This window comes from Scyliorhinus torazame, chromosome 3 (assembly GCF_047496885.1).
Source record: "Scyliorhinus torazame isolate Kashiwa2021f chromosome 3, sScyTor2.1, whole genome shotgun sequence".
Lineage (NCBI taxonomy): Eukaryota > Metazoa > Chordata > Chondrichthyes > Carcharhiniformes > Scyliorhinidae > Scyliorhinus > Scyliorhinus torazame.
The window spans coordinates 193,519,385-193,532,980 of NC_092709.1; the positions used below are offsets into that span (position 1 = coordinate 193,519,385).

The 13,596-nt window shown below is 43.1% G+C and overlaps 1 protein-coding gene and 1 long non-coding RNA gene across 3 annotated transcripts in view; one reads left to right on the forward strand and one right to left on the reverse strand.

The window, feature by feature from the left end:
* Positions 1-13,596, forward strand: part of LOC140408868 (uncharacterized) — a 153,371-nt gene that overhangs the window by 115,194 nt on the left and 24,581 nt on the right. Inside the window, exon 2 of the long non-coding RNA XR_011940227.1 lies at positions 6,271-6,401. This is a non-coding gene — a long non-coding RNA (uncharacterized lncRNA). The remainder of the gene's footprint in view (positions 1-6,270; positions 6,402-13,596) is intronic.
* Positions 5,443-13,596, reverse strand: part of LOC140408867 (protein YIPF5-like) — a 70,442-nt gene continuing 62,288 nt past the window's right edge. The window contains exon 6 of one of the 2 annotated variants that reach the window (XM_072496677.1): positions 5,443-5,719. In XM_072496677.1, coding sequence (XP_072352778.1) covers positions 5,557-5,719 — 163 coding nt within the window. In that variant the 3' untranslated portion in view covers positions 5,443-5,556. The other variant, XM_072496678.1, reaches the window with a different exon arrangement.

Sequence of the window (13,596 nt, forward strand, 5' to 3'; positions counted from 1 at the left end):
TCCGCCGGGACCACCATAGAGTCTAGTGAATTTTGGTAAATTATCACTAGTTCATTTTCAATTTCCCTAGCCATCTCTTTTAGTACTCTGGGATGCATTCCATCAGGGCCAGGAGACTTGTCTACCTTTAGCCCCATTTGCTTACCCATCACTATCTCCTTAGTGATAACAATCCTCTCAAGGTCCTCACCTGTCATAGCTTCATTTCTATCAGTCACTGGCATGTTATTTGTGTCTTCCACTGTGAAGACCGACCCAAAAAACCTGTTCAGTTCCTCAGCCATTTCCTCATCTCCCATTATTAAATCTCCCTTCTCATCCTCTAAAGGACCAATATTTACCTTAGCCACTCTTTTTTGTTTTATATATTTGTAGAAACTTTTACTATCTGTTCTTATATTCTGAGCAAGTTTACTCTCATAATCTATCTTACTCTACTTTATAGCTTTTTTAGTACCTTTCTGTTGCCCCCTGAAGATTTCCCAGTCCTCTAGTCTCCCACTAATCATTGCCACTTTGTATGCTTTTTCCTTCAATTTGATACTCTCCCTTATTTCCTTCGCTATCCACGGTCAATTTTCCCTCTTTCTACCGTCCTTCCTTTTTGTTGGTATAAACCTTTGCTGAGCACTGTGGAAATTCGCTTGGAAGGTTCTCCACTGTTCCTCAACTGTTTCACCAGAAAGTCTTTGCTCCCAGTCTACCTAAGCTAGTTCTTCTCTCATTCCATTGTAATCTCCTTTGTTTAAGCACAAAACACTAGTGTTTGATTTTACCTTCTCACCCTCCATCTGTATTTTAAATTCCACCATTTTGTGATCGTTCCTTCCGAGAGGATCCCTAACCATGAGATCATGAATCAATCCTGTCTCATGACACAGGACCAGATCTAGGACCGCTTGTTCCCTCGTAGGTTCCATTACATACTGTTCTAGGAAACTATCGCGGATACATTCTCTAAACTCCTCCTCAAGGCTGCCTTGACCAACCTAGTTAAACCAATCGACATGTAGATTAAAATCCCCCATGATAACTGCTGTACCATTTCTACATGCATCCGTTATTTCTTTGTTTATTGCCTGCCCTACCATAATGTTACTATTTGGTGGCCTATAGGCTTCTCCTATCAGTGACTTTTTTGCCTTACCATTCCTGATTTCCACCCAAATGGATTCAACCTTATCCTCCATAGCACCGATATCATCCCTTACTATTGCCCGGATGTCATCCTTAAATAACAGAGCTACACCACCTCCCTTACCATCCACTCTGTCCTTCCGAATAGTTTGATACCCTTAGATATTTAACTCCCAGTCGTGACCATCCTTTAACCATGTTTCAGTAATGGCCACTAAATCATAGTCATTCACGATGATTTGAGCCACCAACTCATTTACCTTATTCCGAATACTATGAGCATTCAGGTAAAGTACACTTATGTTGGCTTTTTTTTACCTCTGCTCTGAATCTTAACACCTCGATCAGTAACCTCTCCTAAGTTATATTTCCTCTTAACTTTTCTCCTAATTTTCCTTGTCGTTGAACCCATATCTTCATGTACCAACCTGCCGCGTCGCTTTCCATTTATGTTTTTACTTCCCGTTTTATTCCTTTTAGTTTTACTGGGCAGCACGGTAGCACTGTGGATAGCACAATTGCTTCACAGCTCCAGGGTCCCAGGTTCGATTCCGGCTTGGGTCACTGTCTGTGCGGAGTCTGCACATCCTCCCCGTGTGTGCGTGGGTTTCCTCCGGGTGCTCCGGTTTCCTCCCACAGTCCAAAGATGTGCAGGTTAGGTGGATTGGCCATGATAAATTTCCCTTAGTGTCCAAAATTGCCCTTAGTGTGGAGTGGGGTTACTGGGTTATGGGGATAGGGTGGAGGTGTGGACCTTGGGTAGGGTGCTCTTTCCAAGAGCCGGTGCAGACTCGATGGGCCGAATGGCCTCCTTCTGCACTGTAAATTCTATGATCTATGATCTATGATCTATGGTCCTATTCACTGAGCTCCCCTCAGTCACTGTACCTTGTACTCTCGCCCTTTTTGATTTTTGACTATGGCTTCTCTGCCTTACACTTTCCCCCTTACTGCCTTTTGTTTCTGTCCCTGTTTTACTACCTTCCAACTTCCTGCATCAGTTCCCATCCCCCTGCCCCATTAGTTTAAACCCTCCCCAACAGCTCTAGCAAATTGGTCGAGAATTATTGATCGAGCATCACCACCATGCTGCCTCTTAGCTTTCGCCCTTAGATTTCCCATTTTATGTACAATATTTGTCCATTGATACCTCACTAAATTCACCAGAGTAATATAAATCTCGACATCACAACTCTCACCCCCATTTAACGGTATGATAAATATTAATGACTGCTAATCAACCTCTCTAGCACCCAAGATTAATCATTGTTTGTGTGCAGGTTCAATCCTTTAGCTTTTGAATTTTGCAGGCGGTTTTAGATATGTAAAATTTGTTTTTTGTTTTGCTTTCTCTTTTCTCTCTTTATTCAATCATTCTTTCTCAGGGATAGGATTTATTCCCATTTGGGAACAAATGGACTCATTAGCGATAGACAGCATGGTTTTGTGAAGGGGAGGTCGTGCCTCATTAACTTGATCGAGTTTTTTGAGGAGGTGACAAAGATGATTCATGAGGTGGATGTTGTTTTCATGGACTTCAGTAAAGCCTTTGACAAGGATTCTCCCAACGGGCGGCTAAGAATCGGCGCGCCAGCCCGTGCTGGCCTGGGCCAGAGAGTCGGCGCATACCCCGACCAGCACCGTGTCGACTACGCCGGAGTAAAAACAGGAGTGTTTTACTCCGGCGTCGGTGCCCGTTCCAGGACCCCATTCTGCGGCCCACAGGGGGCTAGAACAGCGCTGGAGCGGCCTCTGCCACCCCAGCTGCCGATCCTGGCCTGAACCCGGCGCCGCAGGGTCCACGCATGCACAGTTGAGCCGGCGCCAACTAGCGCATGCGCCGTGACCTTCTTCCCCGTGGCGGCCCTGACACCAAACGGCGCAAGGCTACAGGAGCCGGAGTGGAGGAAAGGAGGCCGGGGGCAGAGAGGCCAGCCCGCTGATCGGTGGGCCCCGATCGCAAGCCAGGCCAGTATGGAGCCCCCCCCGGGCGGACCCCCCTCCCTCCTCACAGGCCGCACCCGGACCCTTCAACGCCGAGGTCCCGCTGGCCCAGAGCAGGTTAGAACGGCGCCGGCGGGACTCTGCTTTTTGTTGATGGCCGTTCAGCCCATCCGGCAGGGGCCGGAAAGTCAGCGCCTACCCCGACCGTCGCCGCGCCAACCATGCTGGCACCTATGCTGCCAATTCTCCGCATTGCAGAGAATTGTGTCCCAACGTCGGGGCGGCGTGGCACGATTCGCGCGTCACCGCGCCGATTCTCCGACCCGGCAGGGGTTTGGAGAATTCCGCCGAAGATGCCTCATGGCAGACTGGTACAAAAGGTGAAGTCACACGGGATCGGAGGTGAGGTGGTAAGATGGATACTGAATTGCAAAGTCACAGAAGGCAAATGGCAGCAGTAGAAGGGTGTTTTTCTGAATGGAAGGATGTGACTAGTGGTGTTCCACAGGGATCTGTGCTGAGACCTCTGTTGTTTGTCGTATACAGAAACAATTTGGAGGAAAATGTAGCTGGTCTGATTAGTAAGTTCGCGGATGACACCAAGGTTGGTGGAGTGGCAGATAGTGTTGAGAATTGTCAGAGGATACAGCAAGACATCGATAGGTTGGAGACTTGGGCAGAGAAATGGCAAATGGAGTTTAATCCAGACAAATGTGAGGTAATGCATTTTGGTCGGTCTAATGTAGCGGGGAAATATACCATAAATGGCAAAACCCTTAAGAATATAGAAAGTCAAAGAGATCTAGGCATGCAGGCCCACAGATCTTTGAAAGTGGCTACACAAGTGGACAAGGTAGTCAAGAAAGCATACGGAATGCTTCCCTTCATTGGACGGGACATCAAGTATAAAAACTGGCAAGTCCTGCTACAGTTGTATAGAACCTGGGTGAGGCCGCACTTGGAATATTGCACACAATTTTGGTTGTGACACTACAAGAAGGATGTGGAGGCTTTGGAGTGGATGCAGAGGAGGATTACCAGGATGTTGCCTGGTCTGGAGGGTGTTAGCTATGTGAGAGGCTGAATAGACTCGGACTGTTTTCATGAGAACGACGGAGGTTGAGGGGTGACCTGATAGATTATGAGGGGCATGGACTGAGTGGATGGGCAGGCACTCTTTCCCAGGGTGGAGGGGTCAGTCATCAGGGGGAATAGGTTTAAGGTCCATGGGGCAAAGTTTAGAGGAGATGTGCGAGGCAGGTTTTTTACACAGAGGGTGGTGAGTGCCTGGAACGTGTTGCCAGGGGAGGTTATGGAAGCAGATACATTAACGGCATTCAAACGGCATCTTGACAAATACATTAATAGGATGGGTATAGAGGGATACATCACAAGGAAGTACTGAGGGTTTTGGCCAAGGGTGGTACCATGACGGTACAGGTTTGGAGGGCCAAAGGGCCTGTTCCTGTGCAGCATTGTTCTTTGTTCTTGTTCTCTCTCTTTATTTCTCTTTCTTTACTTGATTTGAGAATTCACTCCCTTTAATTCAGTCTCATCAATAGTCCTTCCTACATTTATTCCCCTAACCTTAAACCTAATTATTTAAGGAGCTGCCCTGTCGATTTTCCCTGATCATTCAGGTCCTGGGTGCTCCGCTTCCTCGCTACACAATTATCAGCTACCACTTCCCGCAAGTTTATTGGTAAGAAAAGGTTTGGAGCTAGAGTTCAGGGGAAAATTTAAATTATGTCAGATGCTGCCTGATGCAGCAAAATATGGCCCATCATCATCTATTGTATTCTGACAATTTACTATGGAATGTGTCAGTATATCAGCATAAACCATCATGTTGTATCTTTGAGATCATCTGTCTTCATATTTTGTGATGGGAGCTCAGAACCTAGTGAATCCTCTGTGACTGGCTTAAAATCTGATTGCTGAGTAAAGCAGGTCCACAATACTTGTATTGACTAACCAGACAGCTTGACTCATTGATGGAAATCAATTCACTACTAGGATCTGGGATTCTTTTGGCTCCTTCCAAAGAACCAAGCATAATCGATAGGGTGTTGTTGGCTGTGCAAGTAGCTGGAAGATTACCATTGCCCTTTGCTGGCAAACCGTGTTGTTTTAATGTATTAAATTGAAGTGAGTCTCCCATGCATGCTTTAGTAAGGGAAGCAAGCTGATCTGTGCCTAAATTCCATGAGAGTAGTGTGGTGCGACCGTATGGGAAGAAAGTGTACACTCCAAAATGAAGCTCTATTAATACAGAATTTTTCAGTAACATGGAGTGGAGATACATGGTGATGAATGTAAGATCACTGAGCTGGCTGAGAAAGCAAGAGAGCGTGCACAGGCTTTAAAGGTATCAATGTTTTTATTATTGCTGAATCTCAAAATTGCATGAAGGAAAACATAATATTCATTTAAAACATTCATTCAAATTGCACATTTAGAGTTGGAATCATGAAGTTAGAAAACGGTCAGAAGTGCAAAGATTCCATACAGTAATGCGCAAGGGTAGGCCACAAGAAGCTGTTGTCCCTCCATTGCCAATGTGGAGATAAACATTTTCGAGGCTGATAGACTGCACCATCCAATGACAATCAAAGCGAGCGGAATTCCAATCACTCCCCTGAGATTAACAAGACAGAGCACGTTGTCATGTCAGACCTAATCAGCCTCACAATGCCAAACTGAAATGTTAAATAAAACTTCTGATATTTGCATAATTTCTATGAAGTTTGGCTGCATTTCAATTTAAAATACAGATTAGTATACTAAAGTGTAATCAATATGGGAGGAACAACAAGGATGGTGGGATCTGTTGTCTTGATTTTAGCGAATGCAGCTGCTGCAGGAATTAAACGCAGAAATCAGAAAATAGGTTAACTCAAAATAGGAGCAGACTTTGTAGTAAAATGTGATGATCAGTTTTATTCTTAAAACTGGAGCCTGGAAATTATAGTGGAAGATGTTATCATGTGAATATCTAATGCAATTGTAGAGGCAATGATTTGCTCATTTTTAAATGTGTTAACAACTGCATTAAAATAGTTGATAGAGCAATTTGATATTCGTGATAATACAGTAACATGACCAACAGTGATTTCCAGGCTGATGAATTATTCAAACTATTGATTTGCTCCATTTTGCAGACAGCTTTTTTTCTTTATTTTTTCATAGAATGTGGTGGTCACTGGCAAAGTCAGCATTTATTGCCCATTCCTAATTACCCTCGAACTCAGTGGCTTGCTCGGCCACATAAGAATCAACCACATTGTTGTTGTTGTGGAGTCATGTGTCGTCCAGACTAGGTAAGGACAATCAATACTAGTTTCATGGTTACCATCAGCAAAACTAACTTTGTATTCCAGATTTATTAATTGAATTCAAACTCTCACTAGCTGCCATGGTGGGAATTAAATCCATGTACCCAGAGCATTCGCTTTTGCCTCTGGATCACCATTCCAATGGCATTACCACTGCATCACCATCTCCCCCACAACTCACATGGACTGCAAAGTTAGTTCTTTATATGGCAAAACTTAATGCTGTTTTAGATTGTGATTTTTTTCTCTGTTACTAATTTCCCCTGAAGACCACACCCACCACTGCTCCATCGCTGAAATGATGGTGGCTACAAAATTAAATTATTTCGCGTATGGTTTTACAGCAGTTGTTTTGCTCAAAAATGGCATCCGCCACAAACTTGTACACCTCAGGCTGAAACTCACTCTTGTAGAAGAGAGGTGTTATGATGTCAGTTGATGTTATAACTGGATGGGAAGATCCCAGATTGGAACCGTGGGCTGGATTCTCCGCCCCGCCACGCCACTTTTCAGTCCCGACCTGCAGGCGGGATTCTCCGTTACACCGGCCGGTCAAGTCCCACGCCGTCAGGAAACCCCCGAGTGCCAGCAAAATGGAGAATCCCACCGGCGGAGAATCCCACCCACATAACTTTTACTTTTTAAAAATAAAATGTGGAGGAACAGAGTAACAGGACTGCTAATTAGTTTTAACAACAAGAAAAAAGCACTTATTAAATATGAAAAAATTGGATAAAACAATACTCTTTTACTCCCCACATGGCTTAACAAGTACATACAGATTTTAAGGTGAACAAGGATTACAAAGCACATCTTAAGCTACAATGGTCCCCAGTGACACAAAGTCCCTTTTAAGCACACAGATTGTCTGTGGTCAAATACGCACACTCCACTCTGAACCCAAGTTATCATATATGGATTTCTTCTCAGAATCTCCATAGATGATTGTCACATGAGAGTTTTCAAATTCCACTCCCAAAAACACGCTTTAAAGTCTTCTTTCATAATAATGCTTTCCCTTAGTGATTTGCATTCTAAAATCTAGACCAGATTTTTCCAAGTGGTAGTCTTCAAGAAAGCTCCATCTCCACTTTTAACAGTGAATCCAGTCCAGGAACTTACACCAATCCCTTTAGGATTTCTTTGTCTTGACTGCTGTGTAAACTGCTCACAATGCCCAGGATGTAATAAAATGGCATCAAACATTCCATCTACCTCTGAAGTCAGCTGTCCCACTTTAAATCTAGTTGCTGCAATTGTCTCTTTAATTCAGAACTCTTTGTTTACTCTTCCTCAAATTCTTCTGAACATTACCTTAGTCTTTATTTACTTACCTCCAGATTTCTCATACTTTTCTCTTCACTTCTCTAGTTTCCTTAACTAACTGCTGTTCAGATCTCTGCATTTGTTTTTTAACCATTGCTTCGTGGTATGGCTTTATTTCCAGCAAAGCTGAGAGGAATGTTCCCTCTCTGGCCTTTTCATAGAACTTGCAGTGCAGAAAGAGGCCATTCAGCCCATCAAGTCTGCGCCGGCCCTTGGAAAGAGCACCCTACTTAAGCCCACACTTCCACCCTATCCCCATAACCCAGAAACCTCACCTAATCTTTTGGACACTAAGGGGCAATTTAGATTGGCCAATCCACCCAACCTGCACATAAGTGGACTGTGGGAGGAAACCGGAGCACCCGGAGGAAACCCACGCACACACGAGGTGAAAGTGCAAACTCCACACAGTCACCCAAGGCCAGAATTGAACCCGGGACCCTGGAGCTGTGAGATAGTAGTGCTAACCACTGTGCCACCATGCCGCCCCTGCTTCAAACAGAGCTTTTAGAGCTGCCTTCCCTCTTACTACCTATCTTCAACTGCAATCAAATTAACTAAACTAAACTAAAATATAAAAGCTTTTCTACCCAGTTGCTAAGCAACATCCACATGCTATGCCTTTCATTTATTCGTCACGTTGCAGCCTTCTCTAAGCACAGTAGAAACACAGTTGGAACTTAACCACTCTCACACATACAAACACCTTCACCCAGCATGAATTCAACTTACAGGTTTTACCTTTCTAGGCACAGCAACATTAAATTAAACCCACTTAAAACTATACCTTATTTTTTAATGTTTATCATCACTAATATAAATCCCATAAAACTACTTTTGTTTTCCTAACAGAAGGTCAGTAAGGTACTGTATTTCAAGAGAGCATTTTCTTCTGCTAGAAAATAGGTGGATAAATATGCTGCCTCATGAAGATTTTAGATTTTCCCATGGTGCAGGATGCCATTTATACCCACATGTCAGCTCTGAGAAGTATTATAACTCAAAGGGATTTCATTCCCTCAATGTCCAGCTGGTGAGCGACCGTAGAGAGAATCATGCAGAGAGAGAATCATGCAAGTCCAGTATCGTGCAACAGTTCTGATGCCTGCATTCTGTGTTACCGGAAGGTGGCTACTTGGTGACAAAGGCTATTCACTGACAACATGGTTCATGAATTCATGGTGCAGGCAACTTGTACGTAGGTGTCTGCACCCAAAAAAAGCCATGCAGCCACATGAATTGTCTTAAAGTAGAACATTAATATGCTGAAATAATACTTCTGCTACCTGGACCACACCAGAAGGCTGGTTTAGCACAGAGGACTAAACAGCTGGCTTGTAATGCAGAACCATGTCAGCAGCGCGGGTTCAATTCCCATACCAGCCTCCCAGAACAGGCGCTGGAATGTGGCGACTAGGGGTTTTTCACAGTAATTTCATTGACGCCTACTTGTGACAATAAGCGATTATTATTATAGAAGAGCCCTGTAATATGTGACAGGGTGGAAGTAAAGATTTGTGATTTTCTGCTGCACACGATACAATCTTACCATCACAAGATAACAGTCCTTACCACTAGCTGTATAGTGACCAGCTGAGGAGGAAGACAAAGAGGAAGGGAATGCAATCAATTCATCCCTTTTCTGCTGGGCAGGTTGTGAATCACTCATTGGACAGCACTATTAGTAAGCATAAACCCATTTCCTCATTCACTACAATCCCATACTTTCTCTTCCCTTTTATCCATTTGGGGCACAATGTAAGAACAGAAGCCAACACAAAATGTGCATTCCAATCCAAATTTATAAATTCAGCCATGACATATTTCATACAAATGTCAACTAATCACCCTTGTGCAGTCTCTTAGTCTTCCATGTGCCATTGCCTGACCCCTGGTGCTCCTACAAAATGCTTTCACTAGAGTAGAGCCTACAGCTGACCTTGCAGTTCTCAGACTGCAGCACCTCAACGTAGCCAGCAGAAGTTTGGGCTGACAGACAACAACAGTAAGGGTACAGGTGGAGTGGTAGGGATGGGAGTCTGAAAGCTGTCATTTTGAGAGAGAGCAGCATGTTTGTGCTTCATGGAAACACTGTCATTCTACCTAGGCAACGCTTCAGAAATCTTATGCTGTGATATTCTTCAAGCCCATTTGAACATTGATATCCAGAGCCATAACAACAGCACGGCAGCAAGTTGACCTCACACGACCTCAATCTGATCTTTCACAGAAGCATCTGAACATTGGTTGGCTGTTGCTTTAGTTTCAAAGGAAGCTATCACATGGTGTCACGGTTCCATTCTTAAGTGTGCTAATGTAGTTGGCCGCCACTTTCACATTGGATGTGATGGATTTCAAGTTCTGTGCAAAGCCTCATAACAGCCACACTACTCCATGCTCCTTGACATTGCACTGAGGCTTTCTGACAGGCTTACTAATGCACAAAGCATTTAATACGTACACCCATCAGTCTTCTTCTGCAGTCCAACCCATCAAAGTGCTTATCTGAGTCCGATTTACAGCAGGACATATGTGCAACCTTTCCCTCTAGCGAGTTGGTTCCTGTGCTACCTTTGCACCTTGCCTTGGCTGCAGGTTACTGCACTATGCTACCACACACATATCCCATATCTATTCCATTCTCTAAATTACACAGGATTGTCAGTACCTAAGCGGTGGCTGTTGGTATGAAATCGAGTGATAATGTTTCCTCTTTATCACCCTCTTGTTTCCATCGCTGTGGTGGTTGTTGAGTATTTGAAAGGATAAAGTCACAAGAGTGGGATCATGATGAGGGAATGGACAAAATGTTAAGATTCCCATTGAGACTCATAACTTTAAAAAATAAATTGGAACTACCAGTTAATAACTGAATGATGCAACAAGATTTCACATTTTAAGACATTTACTGTAACAAACAAAACAAAAACAATGTTGACTAAGCACTATTTTCCTCGGCAAATCATACTTTAAATTATAACACAAAACATTTAACATAACTGAAAAATACATAATCAGGTATACTTTACAAATACTGTGCTTTAATCAGACATTCAATTCCCCTGGAATCAGTGCAAAAATGATTCTTAACTCCTAGGATTTTGCTTCTGATTTCTCCTTTCCTAGTCAGGAAACTTTTAACTCTAGAGCTGTCTTTCACAGTGTGCGTTTTTCTGGAGACTTCTCACTCTAGCTAAAGCCAGGTAAATATTTCAGTCTCATTTAATCTCCCCACAAATTTGGTCTATCCAATCCAAGTATGAATTCCCACCTGCATTCCTATGCAGTGAAGCATAATGACTAGCTGCTCTCTCTCTCCCCCAGACCCTGGAAAATGTGTTAAGAGTTTTCAGAGATATTTTAATGTGAATCACATGGCCTTGTTTTGAGGTGGCAATGCTGATTAACTTTCCTTGAAAGCCTAACTCTTTATCATCTAAGAATTAAATGGACAGTTCAAAGCACAGTCGTTTACAACCCAACATTCTCAACACTTTTCTGGGACTTTGGAGACTCTTAGTCTAACCACTGTAAACACACAGGCTGCTGCCATTGTCTCCAAATGTAAACCCATTGCCCCAGTTAAACAATCTGGGTCCCTTTTAAATTCCAACAAACAAGCCATCCAGGCTTGTTGCCAGGCAGACTTCCGAATAGGTCAGAATACCCCTTTTATTTTTCCCCAAATTAAACACACTTCCAAAATCTAGCAATCTTATAAAGCTCAGAATTGTAACGAAAGTCCATGCTTACACTGTCTGTAGCTTGGAAACCAGAAGAGAATGTGGGAATTGATAGAGTATTAGATATGAGGATACCATCATCTTCCAGGGTTTCAATCCCACAATTGTCATGGCCTCAGAACTGATTGTTCTAATGATGGCAAGTATTGTCTTTTCCACGAGGTTAAAGTTATGCAGCTACACCTGTCTCCCACCAGTTAGGTCAGATTGCCTCCAGTTATGTGTCACCTTGCAATAGAGAGGGAAGTATATTGGTGAGGTTGGTACAATGTGTTTGAATGATGAGGCTATAATGGTTAAATAGCTGTCAGAATGTAAAATCTATGAGAAGTGGGTGTGGCAGCGGAAAGTATGTGAGGGTGAGGCAAAATGATGAACATTAACTCGGAGCAATAGTTACTAAAGATCATTGTGAGTGATACAAGTAAGATGCATTGAGCAGTGTATATGCCACTAATGGGACATCTGGTGGAATATGGCATTTTCAGCTACAATTACTGAGTTTGACCATCTGTATGAAGTCGTTGACCTTTTGTGGCATTGCATCCATGTCTTCAAAGTTTGACCCCTGGCAATAACTACTATGATTATCTGATTCCTCATAGTACATAAAGTTGGCCCTGAGGGTATTCTGCACCGCCCCTGAATACGCCCCCCCCCCCCACAATGGATAGATCACATCTCCCCTTGTCTCCACCTCATATATCTGGGCTTCTTGTACAACTCCTGAGAATCTTGAAGAACACTCTCTCCCCTATTGCACCATAATTCACGCTTCTTGATGCCTAGACCTTCTTTCACAAACAATTTGAGCACCTATTCCAGCGTGAAAACACCTCCTCTTTAAAAAGTGTAGGTTGCCTTTAAGTGGAGCTAACCTTGCAAAAGTTTTGGTCCCTTTCTGAGACATGCAGCCTCTCAACAGCATATTAAATGCTGGCTGCACACAACAATCATGCAACTTCGTAGACACCCAAAATTGGCATGCTGCCTACATACGAAGCAACGGGCATAGCTGTGTCTGTTGTGTGTGCTTTAAAATTTTCCCGCCCAATAACCTTTATTACTATCCCAGACCAGACCTAAACAGTAGCTAGGATATGGGACAGAAACCCCAATATTTTAATTCTGCAAGACTGTGAGGAAAGGATACCTCGCTCCAGGTGTGATTTCACGAAGAAATAGGGATATGATATATTGTTTAAAACTTTATTACAAACACGATATTAAAATATCTTCAACGTCCCACCAGGAAATATCTTACAAATACCCCTTAAACAATGTTACTCAATACAGTGAACACAGTAACCCTTAACTGCTATCTTATTCCCACTCAAACAACAACAAAAACACATCTCAGCTCTCAATCCACTGTTAAACACAGTTAGCACTCAGGAATACCTGCTTCACAGAGATGTCTGGAAACTGAACTTTGAGAAAGAGAGACCTTTTGACACTGCCTGAAAGAAAAGATCTGACTCCTGTCAGAACCATGCAGAAACTCTGACTGTATTCCTTCAAAAGATGCTTCTCAGCTTGTTTCAGCTCACCTTCTAATCAGACCATTCTAACTTCTTGGAAATACTGCCAATCTGTCTACAGACATATCTTTAATCGAACTGCAGTGAGAGCAAAATGCTTAACTCCTGCTCACAGCTTCACCTAGAACTCAACTGACCTGTTTTTCGGCAAAATGCCTGATGCCTTGGCTTCACCCAGTAACTACATAATTTTACCAAGCTGAAATCTAATAAACTCCTCAGGAAACCCACTTTAATCCAAACAAAACAGCATTAGCCCTAGCTTTTTACCATGTTTTAAATGCACCCCTGGCTCCCAACCTTTCGAACCAGGGTTCCTTTTAGAAACATGACTGTGTCAGTCACACACACACTAATTCAGGCATTTAACCCTTACTGCACCAAATACCTATAATACAATACAATATATTTAAAATTCCTACATTCATCACACCTTTATGAAGCACCATTGGTATGTGGTGTCAGCAAGGACTGATATTGATTGTGTAAATGCTTGTACAAAATTGATTCCCCAACTGTTCAGGACAATTCAGGTAAATCAAGCCAGTGCCTATTTGTACAAAACTCTTT